This window comes from Chrysemys picta, chromosome 7 (genome assembly GCF_011386835.1).
Source record: "Chrysemys picta bellii isolate R12L10 chromosome 7, ASM1138683v2, whole genome shotgun sequence".
In the NCBI taxonomy this organism is placed as follows: domain Eukaryota; kingdom Metazoa; phylum Chordata; order Testudines; family Emydidae; genus Chrysemys; species Chrysemys picta.
The window spans coordinates 75840790-75861584 of NC_088797.1; the positions used below are offsets into that span (position 1 = coordinate 75840790).

General features: G+C 45.1%; 1 protein-coding gene across 38 annotated transcripts in view; it reads right to left on the reverse strand.

The window, feature by feature from the left end:
* Positions 1-20795, reverse strand: part of LDB3 (LIM domain binding 3) — a 206971-nt gene that overhangs the window by 11908 nt on the left and 174268 nt on the right. For 35 of the 38 annotated variants that reach the window (XM_065551826.1, XM_065551824.1, XM_065551825.1 and 32 more), the window contains 4 exons: positions 7747-8062; positions 6230-6410; positions 2632-2752; positions 727-842 (listed from right to left, as the gene is read on the reverse strand). In XM_065551826.1, the coding sequence (XP_065407898.1) occupies positions 727-842; positions 2632-2752; positions 6230-6410; positions 7747-8062 (734 nt within the window). Of the gene's footprint in view, positions 1-726; positions 843-2631; positions 2753-6229; positions 6411-7746; positions 8063-20795 lie in introns of those variants that run through there. The other 3 variants (XM_042854694.2, XR_006175507.2, XM_042854718.2) reach the window with 3 other exon arrangements.

A 20795-nucleotide genomic window follows, 5' to 3' on the forward strand; every position in this document is an offset into this window, starting at 1 on the left:
GGTGTACGGCCCCAAACGAATCAGTGAGGCTGTCGCTGTTCTTTCTGACCATGTCAATGTACTGTTTGTAGCTGATGAGAGGCTTGGAATATTACTAATAGTTCTAGGGGAAATGGGTTAGTGGATGAGTGCAGGTGGGACACTCAGGGGTGACAAGTGCTGATTATTATATAGATTTTACCATCGTGTGTGTGTGTGTGTGTGTAATACGTATACACATGCACAAGAGCAGACACAATGATGACTCTGACTAACATCTGTACTAATTACTATTTGTTTTTTCTGAACTGACTCCTTTCTGTGTGAAAATGCAAATTGCACAGCTGTATAAACAGAACATTTGGTCACTATATTTCACACTATTCAATTTGGTGATAATATCATTTCCTGAGATTTATTTTAAATCCTGATTTACCACTTGGTGTGCAAATTTAGTTAAAAAGACTACCAAGCACTGCTCTCCCACCCAGTTTCTGTAGACTCTTCCAAAAAGCACAAGTGTTTTCTTAGTGTTTCTGAGCATTAGCAATGTAGATCAAATTTAGCTATTCTGATGAAAACTGGAGATGGGGGTGGGGGTTAGGAAAAGGAAAATAACCCCCATCTGCAATTAAAACCAATCAACTGCTTCCCACCACCACCACTAAACTGAATTCTTCCAGTATAATGTCACAAGTTCTAATAAGATTATAGAATAATAATGTAGATTTTAATGTAGATACCTACAGCACAAATAAAGCAGGTATCATGCCAAGTGTGTCCAAGGGCTTCAATGAATTTATCTCCTGCTTCAACAGGAAAATCACAGCCATGGCATTTTGTGCTGAACAAAGCAATGTAATCTAAAATAAAACAAAAGCAAACTTAGAACAAACGCTGAACACAAGCATATTACACCCAAAAGAATCAGAGATGTGCCTAGTAGTGATTCTTGGGATTATTTTTATTTAGAATTCTTTTCTACCTCCCACTCAAATTCTCCAAGGGTGAAATTTTTGAGCAGCTCCCCCCGCTCCTTCCTTTACTTCTTTAAACACAGAAATTCAATGCAAAAACCCACTTAATGTAGTATTATGGCTGTGAATATAAACACACAATTCAGGAAATTCAAAGTTATGTTCCCCACAGGATTTGGAAATTAGCCATAGATAGATTGATTTATAATCACACACACACCAGAAAAATCATAAGCACAAAATGAATTTATACAACATACTATATGAGAACCAGGGGGATGACATGATGAGCACTGTGTAAGCACCACTTAGATTTCCCTGCCTGCTATGTATTTATATTTTTAGTTTAATGTTGGACTACCATAATTTTTGCATTAAATAGAAAATATAACAACACTGTATCCTTTGGTTAATGTATCCTAACTTTGAATATTGAAGTCAATCTGGAGTTACTGTATCTCAAAAAAGATACAGCAGAAATAGAAAAGGTGCAAGAGAGTCAAAAAAGTATTCAGGTTATTGGGGTTGTGGTTGAAAGCTCCCATTTTAAGAGAGTATGTGTTGGGGTCCCAATCTAAGCCATTTTAGATTTATCCCCCCCTTAAATCGAGGACCTAGGAGGTACTCTTTGACCCTTCAGGAGTCTATTTCTCACTACCAGAGAGAGATGAGGCCAGGAATGCAGGACAGAGCAGAGACAGGGCATGTGGAGGGAAGGACCACTTCACAATTTAGTCTAGCCTTGATCCTGCCTCATAGCTCATTCACCTGGCTAGCTCCATTTATTTATCCACCTATCTGCCGGCCCATCACAACTTGTAGGGTGGACACTTGCAAATTCCTGGAATACTGGGCATTCCGGCATTTCTGGGAATAGTGTGGGCGTGTATGCAAGAACAGGGGCCAACTCCATGGGTGCTGAGTCAAACCCCCATGGAAAAAAAATGGGTACTCAGCACCCACTGGCCACAGTGGTTCCAGCCCCAGGGCTGGTAACCGATCAGCTGTTCGACAGGCCCTCAGGGCTGGCCGCAGGTCAGTAAGCAGCTGGCAGGAGGCGCTTGGGGAAGGGTGGAGTGGAGAGGAGGGAGCAGTGTGGGGGAGTCTTGGGGGAAGGGACAGAGCGGGGGCAGGAAGAGGCGGAGCAAGGGTGGGGCCTTGGGAAAAGGGACTAAGTGGGAATGGGGCCTCAGGGTGGAGCACGCACGGGGTAAAATCAAAGGTCAGCGCCTGTGTGTGCAAGGTCATGCCACAAAGAGGGTGCCATTTTGAGGAGCACACCGCCCTGCCCCAGTGCACATGAGGTCACACTGACAGAAGTGGAGTGGCGCGCTCTCCATTACAGTGTTTCTCATCTGATAATGGACAAAACCATGTCCAGTTTTGTCTCAGTACCAGATGGGGGGAAAACGCTACAAAAAGCAGGACTGTCCGGTTTAAAACCCAACAAACAGCCTGTCTAATCACAAGGAAGAAAGGGAAGCTGTGGGAAAACACAGACTAGGAAACACTCGTATAGCTTGATGCCAGAGACAAACTACCAGACTAGATCGGCTATCGGCCTGATTTTGCTTGGCAATTGCCCTGTTTCTGTGGTTCTGCCAGATAACATGAAGGACACTAGTATTGAACAGTACTATCCAGTAAGATACAGTGGCTCTATTGTGTGTTATACCTTTCTCACAGTAGGGCTCCCCATCCTCCATGTGGAAGAGGCTATTCCCAAACGGTTTCTTACAGGCAGCACAGACAAAGCAAGTCGTGTGCCAAGTCTGCCTTAGAGCATGCATCACTTCCTGAAAAACAAAAACAGCAAAATACCACATACACTAAGCTCACATACAGGAAAATATACAAAGCTGGGATACCCTGGGCTTCTCATTTTAAAATCAGCCAATTCTTTTGCTCAAGATAAACTCAACAACTCAAGGGATTTTTAAAATAAGGAAAAACAAACCTCAGTAGCAATGCTTACTCCTGTGGGAAAGCTCTGCCTCCATTCAGAGCATTGGAAACCTCCTAATATGATTTATAATCAAAACAAAACCACCAAACATCTAACAAACAACAGCTCAATTCAGCCAGTTGACTGCATCAACACTACCCATGGCTCCCTCTTCACTGGGAAACCCTGCACAAAAGAAAGTTTTAATCTCTCTTCTGAGATTTAGCTTTATTAGCTTCAGTGAAGCTACACTGATTTACACCAACTGAGGATCTGGGCCAAAGTAGTTACCCAACAGATTGCATGATTTGTGACTTATTTAATGTAGTTGTTCTCAACCAGGGGTATGCATACCCCTGGGGGTATGCAGAGGTCTTCCAGGGGGTACGTCAGCTCATCTAGATATTTGCCTAGTTTTACAACAGGCTACACAAAAAGCACTAGCAAAGTCAGTACAAACTAAAATTTCATACAGACAATGACTTGTTTATACAGCTCTATATACTATACACTGCAATGTAAGTACAATATTTATATTCTAATTGATTTATTTCAAAATTATATGGTAAAAATGAGAAAGTAAGCAATTTTTCAGTAATAGTGTCCTGTGACACTTCTGTATTTTTATGTCTGATTTTGTAAGCAAGTAGTTTTAAAGTGAGGTGAAATTTGGGGGTACCCAAGACAAATCAGACTCCCGAAAGGGATACAGTAATCTGGAAAGGTTTAGAGCCACTGATTTAATGCATCTTATTTCCTGTTTTATGGAGCATCTGATTCTAAGTGAGTTTCTTACAGTTTATTCGTTTTTTAATCTCTACTGACTGAGGCACAAGGGAATGAAAGTAGTTGCCAGGGTTTCAGTCCATTGCTCCAACTTGCTAGACAACACAGCCTCATTTATATTTGCCATACATCTTATTACAGAATCACCAGTGAGATTTATTAACTTCTGTTACTGTTTGCAAAACAATTATAGCTGACAAATAGGCTTGGATCCATTTATGAACCTCTCAGTGCTAAGAAGTAAAAGACAGATTGAGAAATCTTACAAATGTAAACAGAGTCAGCTGGCAACTTTGCTATGTTACTGATAGAAATCCACAGAGGAGATCTGACTTGTTCTTCCATTGATTAGATAAGTAAGTATTTCAGTGGCTTTGTTTTAACATTCCCCCGAAAGCACCAGTATGCAGGGCTTGATTAGAGTCAGGACTTCACTTCACGTGTCTGATGAGGCACTTCCTAGCAGGAAGCAAAGCACTGACTTCCCCAACACTAAGACAGATGTCAGGAGTGGAGGCAGAGTAGTGATAACTAATATTGTACTCTTCATTTGCCAATATGGAAGAATTGTGAGAGATCCTTGGTCACATCTGTGGCATAGAATCATAGAAGATTAGGGTTGGAAGAGACCTCAGGAGGTCATCTAGTCCAACCAACCCCAACTAAATCATCCCAGCCAGGGCTTTGTCAAGCCGGGCCTTAAAAACCTCTAAGGATGGAGATTCCACCACCTCCCTAGGTAACCCATTCCAGTGCTTCACCACCCTCCTAGTGAAATAGTTTTTCCTAATATCCAACCTAGACCTCCCCGCTAGGCATCCCTGCATATCTCATCTTCCTTCTCAATTGTGTACATAAATCCATCGCTAAGATTATCATCATTACCTGCTGCTCCAACCACCTCATCAGCTTGTTAAGGTATTTATAGAGTGTCAGTCACCACTAGGGTGACCAGATCAGCAGCATAAAATATCAGGACGGGCGGGGGAAGCAAAAAAAAAAAAAGGGAGTTTAAAAGGGGCCGTGGGCATTAGCAGGCCCTGGCCACGCGCGCTGCCTTCCCCGCGGAGCCTCCCGGCCCGCCACAGGCATATGAGGCGCGCGGTGGGTCCGGGCAGGGGCCGGGTGGGCGGCGCGGGCCAAATCCCCGCGCCTCTCCCTCCTGCTCATGGCTGCGGCTCCTTCCCGGCGGAACGCACCTCCCGCCGCCCCGGCCATATGCGGCGCGCGTCCCTCGCGCCTAATCTCCCTCCCGCCGGGAAGGAGCCGCTGGACCCACGCCGCATGTGCCCGGGGCAGGCCGGGGAGTGCATCCCGCCGGGAAGGAGCCGCAGCCACGAGCGGGAGGGAGAGGCGCGGGGTTCCCCGGCAGCAGCAGGGATTCAGCCCACGCCCCCACGCCGCCCACCTGGCCCCTGCCCGCTCCGCGCTGCCCCCGCCCGGATCCACTGCGCTGCCCTGCAGGCTGCAGCAGCCTCCAGGCTGCGCTCCCGGCCCCCGTGTGCAGCGGCCCGGGGGCCGGGCAGGAGCCCTCTGGCATGGCGGGGGGCTCAGAGCTGAGCCCCCCGTCTCCCTCCCTTGCCAGCCCCCCTTTGCCCGCCCGCCCGGTGCCTGGATGCCGGAGCTGACTCACCAGCTCCAGGATCCAGGCACCGCCACCCCACCCTCCCTCCAGGCTTGCGCCACCATGCTGCAAGCCTGGGAGGGAGGAGGAATGCTGCGTGGTTGGGGAAGAGGCGAGGCCAGGGTGGGGATTTGGGGAGGGAGCCAATGGGGAAAGGAGGGGGCGGAGCTGGGGTGAGAGTCCCTCCGGGAGGGCAAAATTTCTTTTTTGTCCAGTGTCCAGTGGGACAAAGAAGCAAATATCGGGACAGTCCCGATGAAATCGGGACGTCTGTCACCCTAGTCACCACAGTATCTAGGCATGAAGCCTAGTAAGAGTGTATAAGACAAACAAAAGTGGGCTCTTCTCTCGCCTTTGTGGGGTTCAGATGTCTGTATCTTATTTTAAAAATCTAATCGTCATGATTTCTCTAGAGCAGGAGTCTTGTTATTCACACAGAGATGCACTTATAGCTGTGTAGACCTGATCAAAGTCCCCTGACTTCAGCTGAAGTCAGTGGACTTTCTGGATTAAGCCCTATCTGAAGAAGATTGCATAGCATCAGCCCACATTTTGCCTAACTTTAGCAAGAGATGCACGAGAACAATAAATTTTCATTTTAGGAGGTCACCAAAGCAAGAGCAGGAAAGAGTGAAAAATAAACTAAATACAATTTAAAAAAAGTTATTCATATTACAAACTTCCTCCATATAGGCTGATAAGTACAGTACAGTAATGTCCAAATCTCCAGCCAGTATAGAAACATAGTTCTGTAAACCTGTATGTGTCTTATTCTGGGATAATTAATAGGCTAGGAAATTACTGTTGAAGAAAGCAGAATAATTTAATACTTAATTAGTTGCCTATAATCAAAAGTATTCCATTTCTAATTTCAATGCAGTGAGGATTTAGACGTGAGGCTATGCTGTTCTGACTTACCCCCATGATCTTGGTATGGCATCTGGCACAGGTTGGTGCAAAGAACTGTTCATAACAGCGCTCACAGTACACACTGTTCTGCTCCTCCACAAAGCACACATCTGCTAAAGATGTCTTGCAGTAAGCACAGTTGAACTCCTCTGGGTGCCAGGAACGACCCATGGCTACCAGGAAAGGACCCCTGTGAAACATCATTATTATATTTATATTGCAGAAGCATCTAATGGCACTGATGAACAATACTAATGAGGATGTATTTTAAAATAAGACACTATAACCTGCTGACAAGAAGTCTCTTTTCAAGATATTTTAAAGGAAAATTTCAGGAATTAGTTAATATATTAACCGATAAAAATGATTATAACTGAATTTTCAAAACATCTGTTGGAAATACTGCCATGGTTTCCAAATCTCAATAACTGTAAAAGTGTTTGTGAGAACTCCCATGTTGCTGATACTTCCCATCAGCAACCGTAAATTGCTTGTGTAGAGTAGGGCACTGAAAATGCTTTCTTTAAAAAATGAACAAAAAACCCACAAATCACCAAAAGTACTTAAGTGTTTAATATAAAACAAGGGGTGGAGGAATCAAATGGGAAGTTTCTTCATTCTAATGAGTATGACACAGAGTAGAGAATTACCATTTGAAAACATGAAAAAGCAGGAGACTTTCCAGAGTTGGTGAAAGGTGTAATTCACGTATACCTTACAACAGCTTTGAAAGTCTCATGTTTTCATGTGCATTTGAATGAAAATTGCATTCACTATGTTACATCAGATTGTCAAAATGGCAACTTGCTGTTTGATTATCCTTTAGTTATACTACAGCCACATTAAAACATGTTGGTGATTTACTGTTAATTGTAATTAGATGTAGTGATTAGACTATTGTTTGTATTACCGTTGTATTCCTATATGGGAAGATAGGAGAATGATAATCAGTAGCCCCATACCACTAAACCAGTTCCTTTTTAGTGGATGACACTGTCATTAAAAATGCACGGATTACTTGAAATCAGGCAGCAATCAACAGGGTAACAATGGGCACCAGTCCAGCAGAGTGAACTGGGGGAGGAGAAAAGAGAAGCATGCAGTGAATCACTGGTAATAGAGTGTGTGCATTATCTTTCTCCAGACACAAAAGCAGCAATTACATTTGTCTCCAAACTGATATCTCACTCCCTCGACCCAATATAGTTTTACATAGTGTCTTTCCAGTTTTATTTCCGGAGATACCTTGGGGACCAGAAATTTGTAAGAAAAAGGCAGTGCTTGTGGTAGGAAAGGTGCCCAAAACAATGACCTTGTATAACTTTGCAGTGATAAAAAGTGAACCACACGATGGCAAAGATGAGCTCTGGAAATGTTAAATGAATCAAGCAAACAGCAGACATCCCCTCTGGATTATTTAACTGTGTCTCATGCTCTGAGATTGTATAATAAAATGCAATGATCAGTTGTTCTGTGATACTTTCTCTCCTATCCCCATCCCTCTCCGAAGAGTCTCATGACCTTACCGAATGATGCTGTTACAGTGTCCACAGAGAGGAGTTCGGTTGCTGGCTGGGAAACGCTCAGCCCTTTGAATTGTTCCCCGGGCTACAGCAGGAGTCTGGGAAGAGGCTGGTATTGAAGGAGACGAGTAGGCTGAAGTTGAGGCAGGAGATGGTGCTGGAGCACCCCGTGGCAGGGTATGTTTGGTAACAGAGGTGGTGGTTTTTCCAGGTGCAAATTTCTGGGAAAAGGAGTCATCTGTTACCCAAGGAGGGCGGCATGAAGGATCAGCCTTGCCTGGTGCATAAGAATGCACTGGTGCTTGTGCCGGTGCTGGCGCTGTTATAAACATCCAAAAGAAAATCAAAGAATGCTTTTAAGATCTTTTCTTTTTAGATTGCAAACAACATTTAGCAAAATGTACTGCATACATAAACAGAACACTTAGATGACTCTAACTGTAGTTTGTCCCATTAGCACAGATCAGAGCTGAAGTGAGTTCCAGGATATCACTACAATCCTTGATTTATATCCAAATAAATCACAGAAACCATTATCTACTGGTTTTCACTGAATTTATTAAGCTCACTTACAAGGATATTGCAGTGTTAGTTTTTATTTAGTGCATGTATATGGTTGTACTCACTGTCTTCTCACCTGTAGTAACCTAGGTTCAGAAATACAGTGGCAAGCTAGATTCAAATGGCCAGATCAAGCAAGCCATCCACTTTTAGGCAGAACTCACCATGATTTTAATAGTTTCTGCTTAAGTATTGGTGTCATGAGATTGCCGAAGATGTGGATTTTTCCACAGATTCTCACTCTTATTTGTAATTTGTAGAAATTTTATACCTGGGTTAGTGATAGCCTCACTTACGGAACACAGAGGCTGAAAGAGAACAATAAAAACAATGCTGGGGAAACAAATACAGATTGTTTAATTTACAAAAAGTGAAACTGAATGCAGGTTAAATTGAACAAGTGGAACTTTATTAAACCTTGTGCACTGCTCTGTCCATGTGGCTGAGTTGCTTCCAGCCTATCTCCAACTGTTCTCTGTTCACCTAGGGTCAACCACAATAAAAGCCCCTCCAGGGAACACAGGCACTCTGACTCCACTTCCATTTATCATGATACTCAGATCACACAGCCAGCAAGGCAAAATCAACAGCAACAAGAGGAAGAATGTCCCTATGATTAAGGTATTGGACCAGGACTCAGGATCTCAATTCAGTTCCTGACTCTGTCATGGATTTCCTGTTTGACCATGCGTAAATCATAATCTGTGTCTCAGGTCTGGTCTGTAAAATGGGGAAAATGATACTTCCTTTCTCCCATCCTTTGTTTTGTCTATTTAGATTGTAAATTCTTCAAGGTATGGACTGACTGTTATATCTGTTTGTATAGTGCCTAGCACAATGGGGCACTAATCTTGGGTGGGACCTTAATACAAATAATCATCAGAATCTACAGTCTGTACTCACTGGAAAGCCCTCCCATTAACTTGTTCTCTTTTTAAAACTATAGACCTAAGGTTCAGAAATCTAGGTACAACTGAAGATTTCACCCGAGAAACTGCTACATCTCCCAATCATAGTGTAGAAAGGTCAAATATATTCTTTACTTTGGAAAGGAAAAAAGGAAGCAAAAAAAATCTATTGATGTATTCTGGGACAGCCTGAAGGAAAATAAAACAAGAGAGTAGGAAAACAAGGAAAGCCAGCGATCAAGAACAGGAATACAGTGCAGACCTCCAGAGCCTTGATAAAAAATACCCTCTTTCAAGCCTTTTTTAAATAATATTTATTTTAAGTGGATTAAATTAGTAACATTTTAATTTATTGTTACCACTGAAGAAATTACAGACTGCACTATGGCTGCTTTGAGATGTTTACATAGATGCGTATTTGTGTTGATACTTGTGGAACTACATGTTGTACAGAATTGTGTAAAGGATGTTTTGAATGAGTTGTAGAAGGTAATTATTAATTATCTTATGGCTTGAGGCTAACTAATGAGGGAAAATTATTAACTGTGAGTAAAATGATCCATGTTAGCACCCTGATAACATATCCTGATAACTTTTTCCAAATAGTCCTATTTTGGACTGAACATTCTTATGCTTGATGTCCCCAAAGGCGAATTTTTCTTTTGGGTTGATGGGAGCAAAATTCCTCATCTGTTTGAGATCAGCAACTGTGAAACAGATCACTTCCTGTTTTGTAAGGATTCCAGACATATTATTTGGCTGCTGCAGAAAAAATGGATGAAGTTTGAAACACAGCATAGGAGCCTCTTTGAGGAACAGTGCCTTTGCTTGCTTTTATTTTTTTAAAAAAGTTTTACTTTATCATAGTTTTAACTGTATGAGCATGTTCATATAAAAAAAAAAGTCTACAGGTGCACGCAGAGGGTCCAGTCCTTCCTCCCAATAAAGTAAGTAAAAAAGTTCATGATGGCTTTAATAGGACGAGGATTTAATAGGACCAGGATAGGCCCTGAAGGGGAGACATAGTATGCATCTGTGAATTAGTTAGGTACACTGTGACGAGGTCTACCAATCCTGCACTGGGCCAACAAGGACGGACCAATCACTGTGGGCCCAGGAAGCAACGCCCCCTTTTCCCTGCTGCGCATGCTCCAGGTGGAAGAGCCAGATAAAAGGAGGCAGCCCAGCTCAGTTGGGGTTGGCTGAGGAGAAGGAAGGATGCGTACTACAGAGGTGCCTGCGATGCTCCAGGTGGTAGAGCCCAAGGACATGGACTACGCTGCAGGTGACTCATGGACTGCAGAGACAAGCCACCACCAGATGAGGAGGTGCCCAGGATGCAACTTGTGGTAGGAAGTCACCCAGGGGATGTAGTAGAAGCTGATGCCTGAACCCTTAGTATGGAAGTCCCCAGCTTCATAGGGCCTTGGGTTGGAATGTGGTGAAGCGGGAGGGGCTGGGTTCCCTTACCATAGTAGGTGTGGCTGCTGTTTGCTGTCTGGCCCAGTCTGGGGGCTCAGGGACTATAGCCAGTCTGTAGCCCCTGGATGGGGCAGAACCATCCAGGGGCTACAGACTGATTGCTGTTCTGCTCTGCCCAAGGGGCTGATTCCCCAAATGCTACTGTCTGCCCCAGCCAGGAGACTTAGGGGCTATAGACTGTTTTTTTGGTCTGGTCTGCCCTGCCCAGAGGGCCAGAGCTCCAGTTGTAACTGCCTGCCCCAGGAGGCTCAGAGGCTATAGGCTAAGTGTTTGCCCTTCCCACCTGGGGGCTATAGACTAATTGCTGTTCTATCACACCCAGATGGCCAGAACTGCAATTGCTACTGCCTTCCCCCAACCAGGAGGCTTGTGGGCCATAGACTATTTGCACTGGGGAGTTGGAGCCGGTTCCCACCGGTTCACAGGAACCGGTTGTTAAATTTAGAAGCCCTTTTAGAACCGGTTGTCCCGGTTCTAAAAGGGCTTTAAAATGTAAACAAAAGCTCCAGCAGCTCCCTGCCCTGCCCCCAGTCCCAGCTCATCTGGCTCCGGCTCCGCCTCTGCCGCCTCCTCTCCTGAAGGCTCCCCCTCCCGGCTTCCCGCGAATCAGCTGTTAGCGTGGGAAGCCTGGGAAGGAAGCAGCAGCTTCCTGCAGGTGAGCTGGGGCGGGGGGCGCAAGGAGGGCTCCAGGCGCCGCGCAACTCTGGGCGGCCCTGACTCCGATTCCAGCCGGCCGGGCGGCGTGGCTCCGGGCCAGCCCCAGTCCCCGGCTCCGGGCCGGTCCCCGACTTCGGCCCAGCCAGCGGCTCCGGCCCAGCCCCAACTTCGGCCTGGCCTCAACTTTGGGCCAGCCCCCGGCCCCAACTTCGGGCCGGCCAGCAGCTCTGGGCCAGCCCCAGGCTCCAGCCCTCGGTCCTGACTTTGGCCCGGCCCCGACTCTGGGCCAGCACCGGCCTGGCCCCCGGCCCTGGCTCTGGGCCGGTCCCTGGCCCCGATTTCGGGCCGAACAGCGGCTCCGGCCTGGGCCCCGACTCCAGCCCAGCCCCCGACTCCGGCCTGGCGCCCACAGCTCCCGGCCCTGACTCAGGGCGGTGCAGCCCCCATCTCCAGGCAGCGCGGTAAGAGGAGCAGGGAGGGGGCTGTTGGATAGAGGATGGGGGGGTGGATTAGGGTCGGGACTCAGGGCGGTCAGAGGGCAGGGAACAGGGGAATTGAATGGGGGCAAGGATCCTGGGGGGGCAGTCAGGAAGGAGCAGGGGTGTTGGATGGGACGGTGTGGGGCAGTCAGGGGCAGGGGTTCCAGGGGTAGTCAGGACAGAGAAAAGGGGTGGTTGGATGGGGCAGGGGTTCTGGGGGGCCATCAGGAATGAGATGAGAGGTTGGATGGGGCGGTGGGGGCAGTCAGGGGACAGGGAAAGGGAATAGATGGGGCAGGGGTCCCGGGGGTGGGGGAGGGGCACGACCCCCTTGTGGGGTGAGGAGGAGGGAACCAGCTGTTAATATTTTGGCAGCTCTTCACTGACTATTTGTTTGCCTAGCCCTGTCTGGGGGCTACAGGCTGACCATTGCTCTATCCTATCCAGAGGGCCAGAACTCCAACTGTTGTCTGCCCCAGCCCGGAGACTCAGGGGGCTACTGACTGTTTGTTTTCTCGGCCCTGCCAGGAGTCCAGAGCCCACTATACTGCAATTACCTGATCTAACAGGGAATCCCAACAACTGGGTGACGGGGTGTACAAACTCTGCATGAGGCCAATGGGGGCGGTCCATCACATACACAATTTTCAAAAATGTTTTGCTGACTTAAAATACCCATAACTTTTAAACAACTCAACCAATTTCCTACAAACACTGCCTGTTTTGTAGATCTCATTAAAAACCTCAATCTAAAGCCAAAGTTTGAGGGAAAATTAGTTAGTTCTGATTTTACATTTGGCAAGTGCTAGGATCAACTTAACTCACATGACATGTATTATGGGCACACTGTTAGCAAGTTTGTGTAGGTCAAACTGATTGCCGTTTTAAAAAAATACCACACCAGAAAGTGGAAAATACTAACTGAAGTGTGTGTGAATTTTGGAGGGTACTGACTGAATTGACAAGTGCTCCTGAATGTTTAAAAAAAAAAAATCACTCAAGAAATTTGACCCAACAAATCTCACCTTTCTTCGGATCCCTGTCACAGACGAACCACTGCACAGATTTATACCAAACTTGCTACAACAGATAATAGCTTCATATGTAGGATCAGATGTCAACAAAGTTCCATTAATTTTGCAGAAGACCTAAGTCATTTTCACCATAACAAAATGCTAAACGAAGAATATACAACAGAACATTCTGGCTCTGTCGGCTACAGCAGGGGTTCTCAACCTTTCTTACCAAGCCCCAGCCCCCCAGCATGCTATAAAAATTCCACGGCCCACTTGTGCCACAACAACTGTTTTCTGCATATAAAAGCCAGGGCTGGTGTTAAGAGGTATCAAGGAGGGCAACTGCCCGGGGCCCCACACCAAAAGGAGCAACATAAAGCTAAGTTGCTCAGGCTTTGGCTTCAGTCCAAGGTGACAGGGCTCGGGGCCCCAGGCTGCAGTCCCACCTGGCGAGACTTCGGCTTTCTGCCCTGGGCCCTAGCGAATCTAATGGCAGCCATGCTTGGCGGACCCCCGGAAACCTGCTTGCAGTCCCACAGGGAGCCCCGGGCCCCTGGTTGAGAACCACTGAGCTACAGTATTTCCTGTTTTCAATGCGTCCTGGCTCAGCACAGACTCCTGACGAGCTAAGGAAGAAACACTGAACAGCAGGGGAGTCTGTGGAGCTCACAGCCATCTTTAGAGGGGAGTAAGTAGTTATTCGGCGCATACAGCATTTCCGGTTTGACGGAAGCAGGGGAAAGTCCTACTTGAGGAACAGAAAAAAAGAACATCTCCATGTGCTCCCTACTCATTAGCCCCCATGCCGCCCCTCCCAATAATGACCTCTAGGGCAGGGGTTCTCAGATTAACCCTATCTTACTTAGGAATATTAATAGAACAGGGATGTTGGGAGTGAGGTAGAAAACAGAAATGAAAGAGTAAGTGGGGCTCTAGCAAAGGGTGAGTTGAGTTTCACTAAAACAGCAGTAAAAATGCCAGAAGCTGCCAGAGCCTTGTCTATGCTGGTGCTCCCAGCAATTACTGGCACAATTTTTTGGTAAATTTCCCCTTCAAAGATAAAATGCAAGAGAATTTTGTGTTTTAGCCCTGCGGAGCTCAGTACCATAGTCAGCTAAACATGTAATATCTATTCTTTCGTTATAACTCCTTAGAATATTCCTTAGTCGTTTGGCCAGAGATTAGATTTTTTTTTTCTTCAACAATATCTTGAATTTTCAAAAGAAAACTTGTCAGGGCAAATTCTCCATCCTTCGACAAGCAAGGCCTGCAGCTCTAATACAGTACAGTATGTACCTTTAAGAGCAGAGGCTGCAGGGGGCTCACTGTCTGGAATGGAAAGTATTTCACCTTCTTAGTCATGCTGCTTCCTGGCTCCTATTTTACATCCCCTACTATTAAAAGCTTTGGAGTCCTCCTAGCTTTCTGAAATGACCCCTCCTCTGACTTTTTTCTGGTTCTTCTCCAAATCAGCTTATTCTTCTAATGAATTATTTAGGTATGATCCACTGGCAGCAATTAAACCCTCTATTACTCATTGACAGACCAGCTGTGGGCATTGCATGCTGGCTTCCCGACCTCTCCCCATTCTTTACTGATTCACAGGGCAGCTATATGTTCTTCACTGAAACTCAACTGCTTTTGGAGAATGTCACCATTGTGCAGATTCTTGATACCGTGTTCAGACAGACTTTGATGCTTCGATAGCCTCTACAGTGGGAGTAAAATAGTCATCAGTAATGACCCTTCTCTCCACAAAAATAAAGACCTTAAACAAACTAGACTCATCTCCTCCCAGTCTTTCTATTGTTTATTGACAATATCAGTGCAAGTAGTTTTCTTTAACAATGCCATTCCACCCCCTGGTAAATTAAGTTATAACCTGAGAAACCAATGAATATAGCTAACACAAGCCACACTGATCCTTCAAACAGCAGCCTAATAAAATATTTTATTGAACAGGCAGCCTTAGGACTGGCATTTCCTAACTATTGCATGCTTGTTTTTCCAATCTTATTATTTTTCTTATGTAGTTTTTTGCATGTAATTTCTTAGGTTTTTAAAAAAGCAAACTAACCCCCCCCCCAGAAATTCCACGATGTGCAGTTATACTGACTGCCATGTGATTCATCAGCAGGGTTCGAACCACAGTACAGAACTCTGCTTCTTGAGTTAACAGAATAACTCATAGCTGTAGTAAGCTGTCATCCTGTTTGAAGGCCAGCCACTAGAGCAGGAAAAGACAAACATTTTACTAGAGGATTTTACAACTACTTACTGACTGCCATAGGCGTGCACACAGGATGTGCTGGGTGTGCCCAGGCACACCCTAATGCAGGGGTGGGCAAATGGTTCCACTCTGCAGCACGGCAAGCTGCGGGGTCCACACTGCCAGGCCAAACCACCCGGCAAGCCGCCGGTCCCTCCTCCGCCTTCCTCCGTCCCCTGGAGCCATGCTGCCGCGCATGCAGCGCTCTGGGGGCCGGGGCTGCGCGCTCCCGCAGGGCAGTGTTTGGCTCCGCGGGGAGGCTAGGAGCCTCATCTCATGGTTAAATTAAATTAATGGAGATATCCCATCTCCTAGAACTGGAAGGGACCTTGAAAGGTCGAGTCCAGCTCCCTGCCTTCACTAGCAGAGCCAAATACTGATTTTGCCCCAGATCCCTAAGTGGCCCCCTCAAGGATTGAACTCACAACCCTGGGTTTAGCAGGCCAATGCTCAAACCACTGAGCTATCCCTCCCCCCATGGTAAGGGGTCCGGGGCCAGGGGGGTTGGATAAGGGGTGGGGTCAGTCAGGGGACAGGGTGGGTTGGATAGGGGGTGGGGGCTGGTTAGGGGCGGGGGGTCTCTGGAGGGGGCAGTCACGGAGCAGGGGGGATTGGATGGGGCATGGGAGTCCCGGGGTCTCTCAGGGGCGGGGGGTGGATAGGGGTCAGGGCAGTCAGGGGACAGGGAGCAAGGAGGGTCCTGGGGGGGCAGTTAGTGGGGGTGGTCTCTGGAGGGGGTGGTCAGGGGACAAGGAGCTTGGGGGGCATTGGATGAGTCAGGACTTCTGCAGGGGGCTGTCAGGAGGCAGGGGTGTGGAGAGGGGTTGGGGAAGGCAGGGAGCGGGGGGGTTGTATGGGTTGGGAGTTCTGGGGGTCCTGTCAGGGGGTGGGGAGCAGTTGAATAGGCGTGGGAGTCCCGGGGGTCTGTCTGGGGGCGGGGGTGTGGATAAGGGTCGGGGCAGTCAGGGGACAAGGAGCAGGGAGGCTTAGGTACGGGATGGAGTCCTGGGGGGCAGTTAGGGGCAGGGGTCCCAGGCGGGAGTAGTCGGGGGGGGGGGGGGAGGACAAGGAGCAGGCAGGGTTGGGAGTTCTGAGGGGGGAAGTCAGGGGGCAGGAAGTAGGAGGGAGTGGATGGGGGCGGGGCTCCCTGGGTGCACACCCTAATGAAATGGGCTGCGCACGTCTATGCTGACTGCAAAGGAATGGTGCCATTCCTCAGGAATCCTGGATTCTATGACCGGTTCTGAGGAGAGTGTACAGAACACCCCAGGGTAGGGCGGGGGGAGGGAAACAGTACCTTAATTGAGGCAGGAAGAAGTTTGGACTATAACACAGATCGCTACAGAAAATAAAGTTTTGAGAAGATTATTTAGTGCTTAACACTCCTCCCTCTGCCCACACCCTCCCATGTGTAAGAGACTGACAGTCACTGGTTACTGGGAATTACAGGTGCTTGAATTGTATGTACATCATTCTACTAAGATCACACTAACAATATCTGTTTTTTCTTTTTACTGAGTTCAAACAGGACTCTAAGACATTTTCTCTAAAAAGCTTTCCTATACTGCAGCATCAGCCATTTCACTGTTTCATAATCATGCATCCCACCTTAGCTTTAGGCTTCTTTTTTTCATCTTGGAATTGTAAACAGTGTTTAAAGATCTCAGAACAAGGAGTTTATATTCAATCTCTTTAAGCCCTGGGGCTGTAACTATTTACTTATTATGGTATTAAGACAGTTAGAATTAGAAGACAATATTTAATCTCTAATTGATGAGTTCAAATGGCTCCCACCTATGGGGCTCTATAATTAAATACAGTGATTTCTAGCTCACTCAGTTTTATGGATGATTTTTTCCCCAAAAGTCAGTTTGTTCATATAAAGCATGACAGACCAATGTATGCCACAGAAGACCTGATAATATCCTCTCAAGTTTCAATGATATTCAGACACTAAGCTCCAATAGCTTTAGTAAACTTTTTTCAGTCAGAGAACAAATGCGAACCCCAGTGAGCAGTACAAGTACCACTCTTAGGTTGACACTAGCTTAAAGGATCAAGATTAGTATACTTCTAGGCTCAGAGATACTAACTCATTGTGTTTTAACCTGGGAGTATTTAGCCAGTTGCCTCTTTGCAGACAAGGATGCTGCATGCACTTTTTCATCACTCTTAAGTTGTAGTAGGATCCCTGCATTTTAGCAGCTTTCTTTACCTTAACAGACAGCATGTGTGTATAACTGTGACATAACTGCTTCATCAAACAAGACCTATAGTCAATTAAAAATACCCTGAGTGGGCTAAGTGTAGGAGTAGAGAGGTGGTGATCAGTAATAGTTATAAAGCTCTCCTTTTAACTTCTAGGACCTGGGTTCACCTCTTCCCAGGGTCTCTTCTGTAAAATGAACTGAAATGAGGAAGGGTCTCTCACTCTGGATTTTCCATCCCATCCACTTGCCATTAAAAAATAAAGCAACATGGTGAATCATGTCATAATCACTGAAATACACTGGCTGGAGAACTGGTGCAAAATGACAGTCATGAATGTCCATAACTTGCTTTGAGTTCTCACAAGATAATTATAACTTTTCAGTCATTCATCATTTCATCTTGAAAGCCAGGATTCCGTGCAAAATATTTTCCCCTATAAAAACAAGTTGGCATTATTATAATTGTTTTTACTTTTAGCAGAGTGTCATCACTATCTGCTAGGAATGATTTCACCAACCTTGGGATTCCAGCCATTCTGATGAGGAAGGAATAGTATATTGACCTTATAGTTTTCAAACATCTTCCCGGCTCATCTGGAATGTTAGTCTGACCTTTGTAGCTCTACACATACAAATTCACCTTTGATTTTTATTTATTGATATTATTTATTTATTTATAGCCTTCAGATCTCCAACTCCCAGTGCCATTACAAGAAATACTAGATTGAACATATAAAATGTAAAATTCACATGATGTGCCAACAGACTGACCCAACTAACCCATATCCTGTTAAAAAAACAACTCTTATAATGATTCAGTCACTCAACATTTAAACAACCTGTGCCTGTCCAATAGCGCAAAAGAAAGGATAAGCTTTATTATTTTCTCTGATATATGGAAATAGGGAAACTACTCATATAACTGCTATTACAAGAAGTTGAGTCCTTGCCTCCACAGGACTTAGCTAATTCTCACCTTCCTACTCACATTCAGGGTTGTAGTTAGGCTCAACAAACAATTTTCTCAGGGAAAAAAAAAGACTAGCTTCCAAAGTATCAGGGCATAGGTTCGCTTATTTAGGCTCAGATACTTTACTCTCTTAGACCCTATATTGGTCTGTGCACTGACCTATGCACTTGTTCTGCATGTTCTGAATTTAAAATACCACTGGAAAGAAACTAACAAATGCAATTACCACCTGAGGTTTTTTGATCCAATGCATCATTATTGTTAGTTGTCATAATAGTTTTCTGGTAGCAAACACAATTTATTATTAGTTGTAATCATTTACATTGTGATAGCACCTAGAGGCCTCATACACGTCAGGACCCCATTGTTCTAGGTACTGTACAAACATCTGGTAAATGAGAATCGCTGCTCCAAAGAAGCAGTCCTCAGACTTGACACTGTCCTCACACTTATACACAGGAAGATACAGTTCCTGCCCTGGAGAGTTTACAGCTTTAGGCCTCGATCCTGCAACCACTTACACATGAGTAATTTTACACATGTGAGTAATTCTATTTGATCAAAGGAGTTAAAAGGAAAGATCTCCTTTATCTTTTACTGTTCTCAATTATCTCACTGCTTTGTGGAATAAAAGATTGGCCTATAGATTGCTCTGTACTAATCTAAAAAAATCCAGGCACTGTCCTAGTCTAAAAAATCACAGATGAAAGAGAGCTAAGTATTTCCTGCCATCTAGTGTCGTTCATAGAGAACAACAATCCTCACTTCTTGTAAAAAGGGGTTATGATATTTGAAAAAATGATTTCTGTTCAACACCAGATGTGCTTTTCCCAGAGCCATCAAACAAGGCAATCAGCTAGCATCATAACAGTGCTTTAAGTGATAAGCATGGATTAGTGGCCACCCGTCTGGTTTGAAATACAGCCTCTTATTAGTAATGGCCCACATAAGCTAGATCCTCAGCTGATGTAAACTGGTGTAATTCCACTGAAATCAATATCAATTTATGCCAGATCTAGTCCCATACTTTCATTTTGAAAAACAGACTTGGTCATCTTGCACAACCATGCTGATGGCAGGCTTGTATAAACCTTCTTGGGTTTGGTTTTCTAGGGGGAGATTACATATACTGTAACACTGATGGGTATTTTGATCTGAGGGTAATTGCTGATAATAGTCTCTTAGATCCCAATTCAGCAAAGTGTATAAGCACATGCCTAACTTTAAGTACATGAGTAGTCCCATTGACTTCAAAGGCATTAGTCACATGCTTGAAGTTAAACAGGTTTTTATGGAACCTTGATGAATCAGAGCCTTAACATATACATAATTAAATAGACTCCCAAAGGCGCCCAGAGGTTGGGATGGGCACAATTTTGTTTAGAGTACTAGGAATCTGAATAAATAAATTACAAAAACTAGAAAATGCCTTATGGTATGTACAGACACAATAGTTAGATATTTTAAAAGTGAATCTCACACTTTGGAAAGGGGTCAGATTGACAACTCAGGGAAATGAACTCTTATTTATCCTTGGTACAGCCTTAGTACTGGCAGCTGATAGTGCAAGCTTTCTCATATTGTCACCAATGTAATCCTTTTTTGAGCTAGTGAAACCACTTCTACAGGACAAAGAATAGTTTGATATCTATTCAATTTATAGCTGCTAATTAGAACCAATTGTGCTGATGGTTTTGGCAACATATATTTCTTGATTCTAAGAACTGGGCTAAGATCAGAAATTCATTCCACATAGGAAAAAAGATCTGTATTGGCTTTTGGCTCTTCAGTAATATAAATTACTAGAAGCAAAGAGGACAGATGTCTCAATCTGAACGTCACAATCCTGGGTTGCCTAATTACATAATGCCCTGGCATCCTACTGACTGCCCTCACAATGCCAATTATCTCTAGTTTTCTTTATTCTAGAGTCTCAACCACTGCAGCTGAGGATGGGAAATATTGCTGCACAATGTTTTGTTGCTTTTTTTTTTTTCTGCTAGAAGAAACTTATGACAAGGGTGAGATTTGGAATACTGTGGGGCCAGCTAAAAGGCTGCAAGTGGCAGATGGGCATGATGAACAAATAACTCCCTCCAAACACCTAATCTTCTTCAAGGGACTGGCATCTCCCAAAGCCTCAGTGTGCTGCAAATCCTGCTAATAGTCTCCACTGTCTCACCCTTGCATGCGGTGGACTGTAGAAAATGAAGTCAGAGAACCAAGTCGCTATAATGGGAGTGTGGCTCTGTAAATTAGGGCTTGTCTACATTACTCGCTGGATCGACGGTCTCCTGCCTGTAGTGTCAATTTATATCCAGAAATGTAGTCTCTAGTTGCTACCACATTAAGTAGCAGCAATATGTTGTAGAGTGACTACAATAAATTGCCTTTGGTCTAAACTCTATTATTTTCTAACACATGTTAAATATAAACTCTCTTGCATCTGAAACCTTTTTGGGGGTTGATTCATAAGATGTTAAAATATCTCCTTGTGATT